This window comes from Idiotropiscis lumnitzeri, chromosome 16, assembly GCF_059441095.1.
Source record: "Idiotropiscis lumnitzeri isolate Australia: NSW breed Sydney's pygmy pipehorse chromosome 16, RoL_Ilum_1.0, whole genome shotgun sequence".
NCBI lineage: Eukaryota > Metazoa > Chordata > Actinopteri > Syngnathiformes > Syngnathidae > Idiotropiscis > Idiotropiscis lumnitzeri.
In genome coordinates this window covers 13,934,307-13,951,017 of record NC_142406.1, presented here as the reverse complement: position 1 = coordinate 13,951,017, position 16,711 = coordinate 13,934,307, and the positions used below count along the sequence as shown (strand labels likewise).

At 41.5% G+C, this 16,711-nt stretch overlaps 1 protein-coding gene across 19 annotated transcripts in view; it reads right to left on the bottom strand.

The window, feature by feature from the left end:
- Positions 1-16,711, bottom strand: part of adgrb2 (adhesion G protein-coupled receptor B2) — a 112,669-nt gene that overhangs the window by 19,757 nt on the left and 76,201 nt on the right. For 18 of the 19 annotated variants that reach the window (XM_088278560.1, XM_088278561.1, XM_088278556.1 and 15 more), the window contains 10 exons: positions 13,626-13,752; positions 9,563-9,666; positions 9,333-9,435; positions 8,760-8,910; positions 6,370-6,439; positions 5,090-5,156; positions 4,110-4,195; positions 2,011-2,109; positions 498-597; positions 269-340 (listed from right to left, as the gene is read on the bottom strand). In XM_088278560.1, the coding sequence (XP_088134686.1) occupies positions 269-340; positions 498-597; positions 2,011-2,109; positions 4,110-4,195; positions 5,090-5,156; positions 6,370-6,439; positions 8,760-8,910; positions 9,333-9,435; positions 9,563-9,666; positions 13,626-13,752 (979 nt within the window). The remainder of the gene's footprint in view (positions 1-268; positions 341-497; positions 598-2,010; positions 2,110-4,109; positions 4,196-5,089; positions 5,157-6,369; positions 6,440-8,759; positions 8,911-9,332; positions 9,436-9,562; positions 9,667-13,625; positions 13,753-16,711) is intronic. The other variant, XM_088278559.1, reaches the window with a different exon arrangement.

The following is a 16,711-nucleotide window of genomic DNA, read 5'->3' as shown; positions in this document are numbered from 1 at the left end:
AGGGACTTATCGTCTTATTCCATACAACATCTTACTAAGCTCCTTAAAGCAGGCTTGGCTCGGATGGACAATATTGCACTGCGATACAGCGGTATGAAGAAGACGCACAACAACATCGGACATAATCCGCCGTCGAGTCTGATCTGCTTTTATTCTGATGCGACCTTAAATTGACCTGGAAGTTAACATGAGCTTTTTAAATAGTCATCCCACCTGTTGAAGGCGTCAAGTGCAGCTGAGGCCACGAGTGCCGGATACCGGGACTCACCTCTCTGCGCATAGCGCAGTGCACCGTGATGATTACGAAACCTTGGACCGAGTCAAAAACGGCAAATAGGACCTGAGGGAGACATTTGACAGCTGCTTATTTTTTCTGAATATCTCCACAATTACTGCGCGTACAGCACATTGCTCATATGACTGAGTTCATTATCAGTCGCTAATTGAGCAACGTGCATTGGTTTGTAAGCATGCGTCAATGGTACCAGACAGATCACCTGGAAAAGTGTCGAGCGGCGATCTGTAATGGCCAACACAGCTGACATCCAGGTGAGGGCCAGCAAAGGAAGAACCACACAGGAGCTCCACAGAGACGCCCTGCAAAGAAAGAAGCAATGGTGGAGAATGAGGAATAAAAGACATCGTGGGGACCAGGCACTCAGGCTCAAAGCAGTCCAGCAGAGTCATGTTATTACATTTCCCTGTCTCATGCATGCACACACCCATCAGTCAGAGGTTCAGTGGTGGGTAATTTGAGGCTGACTGGTGTAGGAAGACATAATATTAAAAATATGAAGTTCAATTGTGTATTTTGTTGTCAGACTGACAACTGGTCACAATTTTATGGCTTTTGCACGGTAAGTGTCACACTGCCGGACTGTGGGAAGACAGACTGGGCCTCACAGGGAGACACGTCATTGACAAGTAAGTAGCAAAAGGGGGCACCGTATGTGTGCATGTGCGCACGTGTTTGTCGTAAAATGACAGTTCTATTAGACTACACTTAAAAAGAAAACAATTTGCAATTTGCTTGTTGTGGTTCTGAATTTGTAATAAAGTTAACAACCATGTAAAACTGTCGGCAATCACCATCGTTTCGTCGGGGTCTGACAAACCGTTGTCAGAGAAACAATGTTGAATTATTTTGTGTTGATGAATGTAGATCAAAGGCTCTCCAGTTGGTCCAAAATGCTGCTGCTCGCGTTCTAACTGGATCTCGTAGGAAGGAGCATAGAACTCCAATTCTGGCCTTCCTCCGTGGGCTCCCTGTACACTTTGGAGTTCATGTTGAGATTCCGTGTTCATCTTTAAAACTTACGTAAAAAAAAAAAAAAAGGCTGTGGAACCAAGATGGCAGTTTACCACATGAGGTATGACATAACGAGAGCCATAAAGCTTAAACTATGCAATGGGTTGTTTGACAGCAACGTAGTAGTTTACGAAAACTTGCCCGACTTTGTGCTGCCCCAAAGTCTCTGTAATATTGCACATTGAGCATGTTAAAAGGAAAATCATTCCCAAATACTGCCTGACATGGGTCACTTTTATTCTGCATCACCTGAGGACAATTCTCATTAAATCTGATCACTTGCAGTGCAAGTGTTGTTACTTTCATCGTTATTTTTTATTATTTTTTTTTTTCAAAACCAGGCACGTCTAAATGTCATGCTGCATCATTACCAACAGCTGGAGAATAAAAGGATGGCGCAGAGAGTGTGAATGGAGAAAGCCTAATGGAGAGAGAGATGAAAAGAAACAAGACAGCGTGTAGTCCTCATAAAGTGAAAGTCGATGTTTTAGGTTTTCTCTCAATGAATCATGCCCAAAATATGAATTATCACTTTTTCAAAAAGCCTTTAGTCATTTTCATTTCTTTTTATTGGCGGCATTTTGATTTCCCAGTGGCTTGCCTTAAAAATTAATATAGTGGACTGTGACTATCACTTTGTGGTGATTACAATCAAAAAAAGAGGGTGGGCGAAAAAGAGATCAAGATGAAGATGGACTAACATGGCGCTGCTGGCAGTCGAGCTGGAGAGAGCGCTGCTCGAGATCACGCCGCACTTGGAGCATTTCAGGAGAAGTCGGCTACGCGCCTCCACCGGGGCACTTGGGGGCGTGTCGTGCACACGCGTAGACACAAACAGACACAAATGACAGTGAGGGGAGGGAGGTGTCGGGGATGTTTGGAAACATATGTTCCATATGTTCAGTGTATACAGGTGTGCCAGGGAAAAAAGGACAAAATGAGTGGGGGGGAAGAAAAAACAAAATAAAGTGGTAGAGGAAGAAAGAAAAAGGCAAATTAAAATCAGATCTTCAAAAGTAGCAGCACAGAAAAAAATACAAATACTGATTGAGAGTGAAAGTGAGAGACAGACATCGCGATGTTCACGGCGGCGTCATGAGGATTAAACAGAATGACGCAGACAGGAAATGTTCCAATCATTTTATTCCACTGCCAGTGAACGCAGGTGCAAATTCTTTATTTCAGGTGTGAACAAAAAATGTTATTCAATTTAAATGTAACAAGTGAAATTTTCAAAATCAACAAATTTAAACTTTAAAAATCAACAAAGAAGCTTTGTTGAGGGGGTCGAATGACCAACAAACACTTTCCTCCTGCTTTGGTTCCATGTTTACAGTAGAGGAGAGAATTGTGTGTGTCTTGCGAGTTGAAAATAATGAAGCCATGTGGTATGCTACATTAGCATCCCATCACAGCTCGTTGCCTTAATCCCCATAGCTTCATAAGAAAACACATTATGCTAATGATATCTTGTCCTGTTAGCAATGCAGCCCATTTCCGATGGAATTTGCTTTGCCTAAGGATGCGAGGATTAGCATGCAGCAACAATTACTCGTGTCAGTGTCCATGTATTTGGAAATAATTCAAATTAAAATTTTGGGGGGAAATTCTTCAAATGTTCAGCAAAATTTCAGATTGTATTCATAAACTGAAACAGAAAAATACAATATGTTTCAAAACCATAGAATACAGTTATCAGAGTTCATTTAACTCTGGTAAGGGTTAATTTAAACCTTGCATTAATTAAGACTAAGGGTACATTTAAACTGTGCAAAAGTTGCACAAATTTCAATCTGAATTTACGTTATGGACAAATGGGAATAAAAATGAGTGTAAGAAAAAAAACACTGAATGAAATAAGTAGATATGCAAAATGGTAGGTGGTGATATAGAGTGGCGGTTTCTGGCATGCGCATAATGTGCGACCGCACAAGGCTGCATGCCCCTGGGGGTGGCAAAGCAAAATTCCAGGGAAAAAAAGTGCTCCGTGAAATGATTTTTCATATAGGGACATCCACAAGAAGGGATTTGTGGATATCAAACATGATTTTGTATGAAGGAAGGCCAGAAGTCAACACTTTTTAAATAAAGACGTTTTACATTTTAAAGAACATTTAGGGCCAAATCTAGTGTGTTTTTCATCGGAAGGGTGCTGTAACAGTTTAGCAAGATAAGACGCACTGGTTGTTTATATTTCTCCTGTTTTTGGTTCGTAAGGGATGTAAGACCCTGTCTTTTTGTTTCATGCATATTTAGGTTACAATGTTTACTTTCCAAGTCAGAAATATTTGGTTCGTTGTCGTGGCCTTGGTTTACCCTGAAGTCTTTTTGTTCAAGTGCTGATGGAAGCGAATGTAAATAAATCCCGTTCACAAACAAACTTAAATGTTTTTGGACTTGTGGGAGATGGAGACCCTGGCTTCATGTTGTGTCCTGGACTCCTCTTGACGGGACATAAGAACATTTGTGTGCTCCCCGTCAGAAGGAAATTTTCTGGGTGGCTGCTGTGCATGCTTTCTTCATCACTATCCTGGTTTATAGCATTCAATTAGCATTCTGTCTGGCACTCGTTTTCATGTCCATGAATATCGGGCACACAAAAGTATCATAAAATGCCACCGGAGCTCAAAGAACCACGGTAAATAACAGTTGTTGTAGCTTGCGTCTTGCAGGAGGAGTCTGAACGATTCCGACGGAATGTATAAAACATATCTGAGGCAGCGGAAATTCACTTCAGAAGCATGTAGATGGATGAGTATGTCTTTTGTGTGACTAAACAGCCTCAGTGTTGAGTACTTACCCCGCTCGCTGCTTTTTTGACTTGTCTGAGATGCCGTCTCGAGACATGAGCTTGTTAAACACCACGATTCCAATGAGCATATTCACCTGAGGGAGACAGAGGAGAACGTTTGATGAAGATCGCGGTAATGGCTTGCCAACAGGGACTCTCATCTACAATCACGTCGCAATGGCTTTGTGTTTTCAGCGGAGTTCCATTGAAGTGGAATCGAAGATTACTTTTGAATCGTACCGCTGATTTAGGAAAGGAAAATGGCAACGTAAATGCGAGAATGGCTTCCATGCTTTCTTCCAAGAATTATGTTAATGCCTCTGCGTACTTATTTCTTATTCTCTGCTGTGTTTCTTGTATTGAGGATAACGTGATCTACACGTTCAAGGAGTAATCCAAGCATTTATTTTATTTATAATAATTTTCCCATCAATGCCATGTTAGGCATGTCTGGGTCAGCCTTGAGTGCGTTCATAATCCTGATCTGCTATTTGTCTGATGTCTGTTTTATTAATTAGAGCTCCTGTGGAAGGACTTGGTTACTGTCCGACCAACATCGGCCTCTCAAATCAACATCTTGTTGGGAGAGCATGGACCACCAATAAGTCGCCAGGCTGGAGATTTTAACTCGGTATTAGTGAGGGAGAAATGCTAGACTAGAGGATATCATTTTGAAAAGGATTATTTTCAACAAGTAGATTATTAGTTGATGGACACGAGTCGTAAAAAATACACTGTCATTTGAAATATTCAGTTCAGTGCAAGCCTTCATCTGCTTCCAATGATAATCTCATCCATTCTTGTGTCAAGTGAGTTTTAAGATTAATTTGGGAAGACTCCAACCAAGGATTCCTTCGCAGAGAGACCCATTTGTAGCTTTTGTGTAAACATACATGACTCTTAATGACATAATGCAAATTTAGGTGAATTATTCCTTTCTAATCCAAATTAGAATTTTTTTTTTTTTGTACATAGAATAGAACACTCACCAATACTATGACAGCTGCAGGCCCAACAAAGGCATAAAGCAAACCTCCCTCAAGAGATAACCAGCAACTACAAGACAAGAGGGACACATATCACACTGCTCCTTCAAATGAAAATGACACCGTAAAAACTGCTTTAAGTGATGAGCAAAGCGTATTATGCTAGTTCTATCCTCAACCTGTCATGCTGTCGAGTAGAAATCCAAATTATACGTTCAGTGAAGACAGTGTCTTGCAGTAAGAAACGGAGGTTATGACTCCCGATCAATAAAGATTCATAACTTCCCGATTTGTTTCTTTATGTAAAAGCAAAACTCTGAGTTTTACATTTTGCTCTGCGATGCCAAAGCACAGGTCAAAGGGTCATTTCACATGTCCAGTCTTCATATTTATTTATAGCTCCCATTGTCCCGGTGTCAATTTCTCTCCTTATGTAATCTCTAACTGAGTCGAATCAAGCATGACATCGACAGTTCATCTGATCAGCGTCTCTGAATCGCGTTGAGTCAATCTCCTGCTCATCGAAGAGTTATCTGTCTGTCGCCTTCTCTAAGATTGTCTGTGTTGCTTTCTCTAAGATTGTCTCCACCTCCAAGACGGCATCGCCTTCATGGGAATGGCGATCCACTTGTGACGATCCATCTACTGTTTCCGTTCGAGCACCACCATTGTCTGCACCTGGGGAGGATTCCCCCTCCGGCCTATTTGCGCAAGCCTACCTTCTAATAAAGATGCATTGCTGCAGGGGAGGGGGGTTGATCTAAATGCCATTTTCATTCAATCACAATAAATGTTACTACGCTCTTTCATTTGATGACTCCTTATTGAACCTCCTGATGGTTAAAATGCCATCTGGAAACGATGAGTTAAAGTACCGTGAAGCGTTACGGACAATTTTTCATTCGCTACCACTCCCGTGAATGTTAATCCTCTCCAAACTAGGCGGGCGTAAAGCCAATTGCAGCCACACTTGAAACTAAAAGTGTTGAACCAGACAGACAACTTGTTACTCGGGAGTCCAAGATGATCTACAATGTGGTTAAATTTTTTTTTTCATGCATTAAGTAGGAAGTCATTCTGAGTGGTGCTCTGAATGGGATTTAATATTCATTTCTTTTAGTTTCATAAGAGCAAACGTGGCCAACCCATGTGAGCTTGGAAATATAAAAATAAAAAAAGTGTCTCATGAAAAACAACAGTAAACACATTTGTAGTCTTTCAGACAGAACGTTCTCCGAACGGTGTAACGTGGGTCGGTCAGGAGGTGAGAACAAGGTACTCACTAGCTGGCGGTGCCGTAACCTCTTGCTCTGGTGAACCCAACTGACACTGCCACAACTAAGGCCGGAAGACCTGCAAGGCATAGATCAATAAATCCCAAATGGTTAAAAAATCCTTTCAATTAGTTTCTCAGAAATTAATACGAACCCTAGATGCCTAACTTACCAACATTATCAAAAGATATGGTATGTTTTAATTAATGGGTTTCTTCTGCTCCCTGACTCAGAGGTCATATTACAAGCATACAAAAAAACTGGCTTGGATCCCGTCTTTAGTGTTATTTATATATGACATCAAGTGGTTTTGTTACACCGCTATATTTCATAAATATGCATTTTGAACATTTTCTGCAATACATTTGAGACACGCATGCACCGTATGTACACGCCTGAGAAGATATTGCTTTTTGTAGCCAAAACATATGCATGAAATATGGAAATTAGGGTGTGTGTAACACAGATCAAGTGCGAGAATGGGTGTCGTACAGTAACACGGCGGCGGACTATGTGTGGCCCCATCATGAGCTTGATTCTGAAATATCCACACAATTAAAGAGGCAGTGATTACGGCTGTCAATGAAAAGCAATTAAAACAAGACATATGACCAAATAAATCGGCAGGGAGCCGGGCTGGTCTACACCCAGCGTGGAAGCATTTTAATTGAACAACAATCAATCCGGTAATATACACAATAGGTCACGTGCACACATTGCTCTGAGAAGCCAACCCTAGATCATGTTTCCATCGTAATTGATTTCAATCACATAATTTCGAGAGGAAATTGCCAAACTGGATGTTTGGTGGAATAGGTCGATTCTGGCTGATTGTATCACGATTCGTGTTTATCTTTGCAAATTCTGCCACGCATTTCTGCAAAGATCCGTCAATATGTGACTGTGCAAACATCTATAGTATACATTTGGCCTCCTTTTTATCAGGGAAGGCCATCAGAAAGGTGGATGATTAGTCTGCAGGGATCAATATGAAGTGAACTTGTGACGCCGGAGGTAATTTGACCATCTATGCGAAACATCTTATTGTGTGTTGACTATCCTCCAACAGCCCTGTAGCACCAGGTTAAAGTAAAAATTAAAAAAAGAGAAAAAGCAGAGAGGGGACATCTGGGCAACGCAGAGCTGACTAAGTAGACCAAGATAATCCCCACTGTGGATATTAAAAGCCACGACAGCCATTGTGCGTATGCTTCTCCCTATTCATGTTTGTGGGTAGCTATGAATTAATATTGCTAAGTATGCATTTTGGTAAATTGGGTCGACGCAGGTGCAATTTGCACCTAACAGCAAATAGGGGGGATACAAATGAGAATTGATCAAATTGAGATTTCACGCATTAAGCGGGAAACCATTTCCACACTGCAAGAAAATAATCTGCTCCATTTTTATGTAAAGTAACTTTGTCTCCATGTTCTCCATCACTGCCTCCTGTCAGAGAGCGGCAGCTCAGTCTGTATCCGAGTCATAAAAGCATTCTCAAATTCGCAATTTACTCTGGCATACGCCGGGAACATGTATTTGACGCAGGTCTGAAAGAAGTGGTTTACGTCACAATGAGCGTGAAAGTTGAGTCACTTGACATTATCTTTCGTGTAGGAATGCGAGTGATGCTATTAAATGTGGCCAAAAAAAATGAACAATCAGCGGGCTCGTAAGCACGTTGATATTCACACCATGTCTCCTTTGTTGGTTCATATTAAATGACAAGACGAAAGCTGTACTTTGTCATAAAAACATCCATTTGAAAAAGACGGAAAGCAACCATCAACCGAAACCTCATTTAAGTTTGTTTTGACCTGTGGAGCCGATGACAAGATTCTCAGCTTTGAGTTGTCTCTTAGCTTTGGAAGAAATGAGACAAAGGGTGAAGTATATGGACTTATAGATCCTCTGTGATAATTGTGAAAACAACACTGCATAACAGCAGTGATCGGTAAGATTGGTTCAATTTCCTGAGAGAAATGGACAAACTGAAAAATGAATTGCTTTTATTTCACATTTTTATGCATTATCTGGCCTAGATTGCATCCCAGTGCTTTCAAGAATATCATATTTGGATATATTGGATTTTTAGGATTTATTCTATGTGATGATATGTAATTCACAGGTTGCAATCAAAGGTCTATGAATTTCTCTTAACTAATAAGTTATACATCTTGCAAAAAGAATTAGACCACAATAGGACTAAATATTTGTCATGGTTATGTGAAGGTCAAGCTACCCATTAAAAAAAATTGTTGTGTTGAAATACTGGTTCTTAAGAAAAATAATTTGATTATTTTAAGAATTTAAATGCATTACAAAAATTGAATTAGATCAAATCCAATACCAAATGCAAAAATAATATTATGCTAATTTGTGTGGGGTTTTGGACTCACCCCAGCCGAGGCACAGAAAGCGCTTGCGAATGAGTCGTGACCTCATTTTACCGATGACCGCCAGGTAGGACTGCCAAGCCTCCGTCAACACCCAGCAGAAAGAGGCCAAGAAGAAGAAATGGAGAAAGGCAGCAGTCACGGTACATAGGCCCTAAGGACAAAGAAAACTCGTAAGTATATGTGCAGAATATAAACAAACAGATTCAACAAGCGAAAACGTTCGGACCCATTTGGTGCGTAGCCCTGCACAAAATACGATTCAAAATGTTTTTTGATACGTTAGGTGCGAACCTATTTAAGTATCGTTTGATTCGATATGGACTAGCTCAGCTGGTGACACTCTGACGCTATGACTTTTACTGTCATTTTACAAACATTTTGAAACTCGGTATCGTAAATGTGTCATTTCTTGATATTTCGCCTATAAAAGACGATTCGATACACACCTCGATACATTTCAAAGTGGAACGACTCAGTTTAATTCGGTGCGGGCTCACTGTCGATTTTTGAGATAAGTAAAGGATTTTAAGTGTGCCTTATAGTCCGAAAAACACGGTAATCACAGTGCCTTACCTTGCTAAGCGTTTGTGATTGCCCCACCAAAATCAATAAATTGGAGGCCAGGATGGAAAGGCAAAAATTCACGAGGATGATAGACCTCTCCGAGCGGATATACCTACAGGGCGCAGAATGGCAACGAGATTAATGTCCTACCTACCAAATGGTTCTATAGATGCCACTCGGTGCATGACTAAACACATGGTTGAATGAATCTATTAAGAAAGAATAAAATGTGCAAATACCTCCAGAAGGCAGCATAGATAAGAAGCAGGATGAGCAGAGCAGAGCAGGAGACCCCACAGCCCACCATGAGGGGCACCGAGGGAATGCTGGTGGGACCCATTTCCTGAAGACCCAGATAGGAAAGGAGAAACCAGAGGGGGGGGGGAGTAGTCCAGCATTACTGTTAACAGTAGCAGCTGATAAACAGTATGCTTGGCTTTTGCTATTCTCGCCATGTTACTTGGCCTCCCTCCCAGGACAGGAATGGCGCTGGTAGGACACTACACACCTTGCTGCCTCCCAAATGGGCTTAAATGTTTGGCCGTGTTTGAGTTCTCAATCACAGTTTATTCCCTCAGGTGACTCACCGCCTCTTTCATCAAGATTTATCACTGTACACACACACACACACACACACACACGCAGCGCAAGGTGTCTTCATGCAAATAAAGGACATGGTGTGTGTGTGTGCCAGGTAATTGAAAGGCTGGATGCCCCTGAGTATGTCTGCTGAAGATTAGTTGGGAAAGTTCAGCAAGAAGAGTTGAGGGCAAGTGAGGGAAGAAACATATAGCAAGAAAGAAAAACTAGAGTGTCAAGGCAATCCTTTTTTTGTGTGTTTTCCCCCTTGCCTATCAAAAGAAAGCAATTTCTCCAGAGGAGAGAGGAATAGGCTGGAATATCAATATGATATACTCACAAACACATCGGGGGGAGTTGCGAATTCAAAACCCTCTCAATTTATGTTCTACACTCATCTGATTCGACAGAAGATGAAGATATATTAATATTGAACATGAGACACTATTTCCTTACATTGACAGAAAGGTCCAATTAATTGATATACCTGTGAGTCACTTTTACCGTAGTTTGTCGTCGTGTCATTTGAACGACATCTAACTTGCTGGTTCTCATCTTTTAACCCGTCTCTAGCTAAATACAACATTTTCAAGCACGTTCCAAGAATGAATATAATGTAGGTGTGCCTCATGTTATGGGATCTAATTTGCAGGGCCATTTCAATAGTTTACCGGGTCATTGGCTCAAACACGAACAAACACGAGGTTGGGATACTTTTACTCTTAAATTAGCCTCTATCAGACAAGGGTGAATTTAAAACAAAAATACCTGGTTGTGTAATTTCCCCTACTTATATCCACAAATTGTCCCTCAGCTCTTCCTTGTGTCAATTTGTCCGACACTGATTTCCTAATTAGTTAGGTTATGAGGGTGATGCGATTATGCGTCTATTTTCATTATGCTACAGTCCAAAGAAGCAAATACAAATTAGGCTATAGGCTACAGTATGACATTTTTTCTTCGCAGTTGGACCAAGTAACTGCCCATATTTAATTAGCTAAATATAATGTCAAGTAAAAGACACACACGTGGCTCTGCTGAGTTCCTCTGAGCATGTGCGATGGAAAAGGAAGTTTAACTTACTTTAACTTGTGCTGCCCCACTCTAGCCAATGAGTGTCCAATCCTCCTTTATCAGTTGCGTGTCAAAAGAAACAGGCGCAGGGCTCTCCAAGCCACCACAAACAATTCAACTCCCGGAGATCTAACTCACTTGATTAACTGGAGTCCCAAAATGTTAAATTGATATTCACAAAGCCAATAACTCCGCCCAACTCAAAATCCCACGATCCCTTCGAGGACTGCTGAAGCAATGAGTCCAGACACATTCGCAAGGTTTGCGTTCCCACAGCACTCATTTTGGGACTCCAGTTGTCTGAGTTTATTGTACGGCGGCATGACCTTAATCAATCAACTCCATTGTTTCTCTTCTCTTGGCGATAGACGTCCTTGACAGACGTAGCATCCGCATGGCACACATGCTGAATTCTCAGAGGCTATGGAAGGCAAACAGGATTAACCGGCTATCCTTCACACCACTGCAAAATGGTCTGTAATGGCAACACTGCTTCTCAATCCCTCCATCCCCCATTTTTCTTTATTCAACACGGAGGTTAAGCTTCAGACCCCAACTACCCAACTCCACCTTGTTACTAGCGCCATGTGCTGAGCTAAACCGTCAGAACTCAACTCTGCAATGAGAGACAATTCCGGGACAACGCGTGTGTACGTGTGTGTGTGTGTGGCTTTTGAATTCTGTATGTTTTCACATACTGGGGTTTCCATGTGCGGACTAGAAAGTGTGTCACGTTTTACCTAATTAATTCAGTCGATCGCTCTCGGTTTAAGAGAATCCAATCTCAGCTGAAATTGAAAGCTTACCGTGAAGAACCCTAAAGCTACATAGTGCACTTAGCACTGATAGCAGCAGCTCCTGACTGAGTGGCATTGACACAAAGGCATTGACCCATACCTTCTGATCCAAAGTACTGGCCTTAATGGTTTGTTCCAAAAATCATTATGCGATTGCACTTTTGTCCTAGTTCACACAACGCAGATGGCTTGGTTGTGCGGTGAAAGGAAAAGACACTATTTGAAGAGACTAAGACAGGGGTCTTCAACCCTGTTCCCGTCCTGCCTGTTTTCCATCTCTCGCCGCTTCAACACACCTGATTTAAATGATCAGATTATCAACAAGGTATGCAGCAACTAGATAACGATCCTGATCATTTGAATCAGATGTTTTGTAGCAGGGACAGTTGAAAAACAGGCGGGACATCGGCCTTCAAGGAAGAGGATTGAAGACAACGGGTATAAGAACTCTTCAAGTAGCTGCTAGCTCAACCTACAATAACCATCTCCATAGATGTTCCATGTGGTTGTGCTTCTTCATTTCTTCCATAACAAATTCATTAAAACATTCCTTGAAGAACATCGTGGGAACAGAGTGGGGATTTTTCATGGGTTCTACAAAGTTGGAAGCGCAGGATTGTCCTGAGCTGACGAAAAAGTATGCCTGATCCTAACTGATTGGTTCATAGGCACGTCCTCAGAAAAATGTAATTCTACTAGTGACAAAATGCAAGAAATGATCTTCATTACTATCGATGATAGATTTTCAATGTTTTCCATGTGACTAATACATTATTAATTTATGCGGCTAAATGCAAACCTCCCTACCGATTCATCCACCTCTCTTTAGTTTTCTCTACAAATTGACACCTTTGAGCCTCATCTGTTTGCACATGGACTCTCCTTTCCAGCTGCGTGACACCTGTGCTTACTCTCGATGGATCTGTTTTTGTCTGGCTCGATTTTAAACATAACGAGAGGGGATTCTGTCAAACTGCCGACTTATTGCCATCTCTCATACACACAAACACACAAACACAGCAAAACTACTGCCTGTCTCACTGCAGTGAACACGCGGTGCGAAAAATAGGTGAATAGTAGCTGTTAAAAAGTAGTGAAAAAACTAACTTGGTAGGTAGGAGGGATGTTGAAAATTAAATAAATAGGAGTTGGTGGACAATGTGCAGAGTAGTTGGTAGTCAGAGGACGTAAAGCACAGTGCTGGCAGGTCTTTGGAAAGTCTATTAGCACCCAACGAGAGAGTGGGTCAATCTATAAGAACATGTCCCCCCCCCCCCAAACAACTTGAAAGCCTTTTTTAATCATGTCAAACACACACCACAAGCCATGTGAACTATTTCTAGCAGCTTGTGCACCTCAGGCAAAAAAAACAGAAAAAAAAAAAAAACACATACAATCCCAATAAAATATTCACTGTCCTCTTGTCGCCTCTTCTCATCCATCACATGCACAGCAAAAAAAATGACCTTTACTAAGCTTAAAATCCAAAAATTGAACTCAATCAGTCTTGACAAGTGCAAGGCAGCATTAAATCCGCCGCTGTGACAATATTTAACAACGGCGGCGGTATTCGATTTGCAGGGCTTTTCTTATGAAATGGAAGGTGCTTGTTAATAACAACGTTTGAAAAAGTCAGACACCTTGCATTCAAACCTCACCGACATCATCCATCAAATTCTCACTACAATGACAAGAAGCTATCACTGAGGTTCTGCTGGAGTAATCCAACTAACAGGCATGCCATCTAAATTCATACAAACAGCTCTCTGACCTGACCCTTGTAGTAGCTGCCTAATTAGCCCCCGACCCCCAAGTCCCAGAAAGTCCATCAGATTATGCAGTGGTGACTCACCGGCTCTTTAGCTAGCTGCGCTAACACAGCGTAGGTGGATATCCTGCTGCACAGGCATTTGGTTTGGACAGTGGTTGATGTGAGCGTTTGGCAGCCTTCTGTGCCCCAGTTTTCAGCGCCAGCTTCCCTGGAGGTGGGGAGAAATAGGAGGGGGGGGGGGGGGGTAAGGGGATGGGCACAGGGGACATATACAGGGATTGTGAGTGTCACATGGCCACACAAGTCTATAGGAACATTCACCGACGAGGGAGAGAAGGGACAAGAAGAGTCTCAAGGGATAAATCGTCTTCCACTGTCGAGTCCACCGAGTACCTGTCGTGATCCTTTCACCGTTAAGGTTTAAAACGCTTGGTCTCTTTCAACTTGTTGGCATTAGCAGCCGCTGTCAATCAACCTGTTCCAGGTCTGCGTGATTAGCAACCTAAACATCGTCTTTGTTCTTTTAATTCCCGATTCTATTGGAAGAGTTATCTTGAGACTTTAGCTGGCACAAAGCTCAACGGGATCATAGAGTGCATTTGAGTCAGTGAGTCCATTAGGCCACACATGTACTCACTGTGTTAGTAATAAACAGTTGCTTCTATAAATGGCATGTCTGTAATTTGCTGGCAACCCGTTCCAGGTGGACTCTCGCCCAAAGACTTCTGGGAAAGGCTCAAGATCATTCATGACGATAAGTGCGAAAAGAAATTCAAAGCTGAAATAAACCTGCTTTTCTTCAACATCTTTGAGTGCTTTTGCGAGGAACTTCCTACCTCCCATTCATGGTGATTGCGGTGAGTACCCGCAGAAGTGAATGAATGGGAAATGCAATGCGTTCGGCTTGTTCTAAAAACTCATATTGGCAAATTAATAGCAGTGCATAAGTCAGTACTTTGTTTGGATTGTCTGCCTCTTCAGTTTCTTTTGAATCAAAAATCAGTGGACATTTAATTGAGTACACCGGGACAGTACGGACTTCCAATGCAAGAACACAATAATGCAGGGAGGGATTAATTCAATAATATTATTATTAATGTTATCTGTTCTTAGAATTAGATTTGCTTCTGGACTCTTACAACTCAGGACATTTCTTCCTCTCAGCTATGAGGGCAAAGCTCCCGTCCTGTATTACGTTCACTTTTGGGAAGTGAGGATAGAACAAATCTGTTAAATTAGATCTTAGACTATAAATACATATGGATGGCTTGTCTCCAGGTCCTGTTTGCTGCACCAAAATGAAGCCAACAAATCCTGGATAGCTAGAGCCAGCATGTGCTGCAGTGATGGACCGATAATGACATTATATCAAGGTCCAATCAAATGCTGGCAGTGATGGATGGGTATTTCCTCAGTAGAAGGAGAGAAAAATCATAACAATTCCACAGTTGTGACGTAGCAGACATAGAGAAGGCATTGATTATCGTAACTATTTCAACCAGTCTACTATTTACATGAGTGGCTAATAATTTTGCACTTAGGTCAACATAAGATGGGTCTTGTTGTCAAACTCATCGTTCTGAGGTGGTGCAAAAAATGTGATCTAATCCCATTTTGACAGGATCACTGATTTATCACAAATGTCTGCAAATTGATACCTATATGGTATTGTGATGCTACAAATGGTACAAAATAGAGGAAATAAATGTATTCTTCTTGTATCCTGGCCTCCAAACGTAACATCCTGTCCTGCTTGCATCGTGCAATTAAACCGTAGAAAACAGCTGCCGAGGCTAAAATGCATGTATAAGACTATATCGACATGAATTCCCCAGCGTATATGTGAACAGGAAGGTATGTGTGCAAAGGAAAGCATAGCTCGATCCGCAAACAGTTACGCTAGGAATGACTTGAGACGAAATCCCTGACGATCCAGATCTGCACATTGACAGTTCAAAGACGAAAGGCAGGGAAATGAGTCACAATGACGACAGCCTACAGACAGCCTAAGTTTGTCAGGCGTGTGCGTAGAAGAGACGGAAGACAGACAGAAGGAGAGCATTGGGAATATGGCAGCCATTTTAACGCCTCCAAAGAGAATTAATGACTTGCGTATGGCGTTATACATGTAATGCCACTACTACTATGTGCTGACTTTTATTTTGACAGATTTCAAGGATTTAAAGTAATCGAGTCCTATCCTATCTTATCATAACCCCAAATTTACCAACTGAATGAGCCATTCAGCTTGGTAGTATTTATTATTTCTTAATATTTTATGAAGTCATTCGAATCATAGTTGAAGTTGGGCGACCAACTCACTCCGCTGGTTTCAGACCAAAGCAACATGCAAGCACCTCACTCGCGCTGTGTGCTTTCCTTCAGTTAAGGCAAATTGAATATTTTCATATTCCTGCATTTTTACCAATAAGATCACATAATGCAATTTATTCGGCTGTGCATACACCAGGGGTGCTCAGTCCTGTTCCTCGACGGTTCCTCTGCCCCTGCTGTAACACACCCGATTTAAATGATCAGAATCGTCATCCGGCTTCTGCAGCCCTTGTTGATTATTTAATAATTTGAATCAGGTGTGTTGAAGCAGGGAGAGATGGAAAACGGGGAGGACACAGGGCCCTCAAGGAACAGGATTGAACACCCCTGGCTTACAGACTTCTGTAGTCCGCTATTTGATTTTTTTTTCTCATTTCACTCTTGCATTTAAATGAAACTGCAGTTTCCTCTTAGTATCAGGAAAGACAGCTTCCAGATGTACAAACAGGTGCGCAGCTGATTGGATGTGGTTTTTAAAAGGCTCAGCCCTCAAATGTATACCGCAACCATCATAATACAGCACACGTAAATATATAAGCAGGTTTACGGCAGTGTGATAATATACACAGCTGTTGTTTGGTTCTGACTCTGACAACGAGTAAAATTTTATTAAACGGATGTTAGCGTTGGCTTCATTGCGGTAGGTAGTTATTCCTCCGTGCAGACAATGATTGCCATAGTTTGAGCAAATCTGAAAATATTTGATAATATGTTTTCAAAAAGTTTGTTTCAGCCAAACTGTGTCCAACTATCAGTAGCCACGTATATTTCTCATCCGTGAAAGCAGCAAACATTATGCCTTATTTTGTCCTTTTCAGTTTTATTTTTTGGAG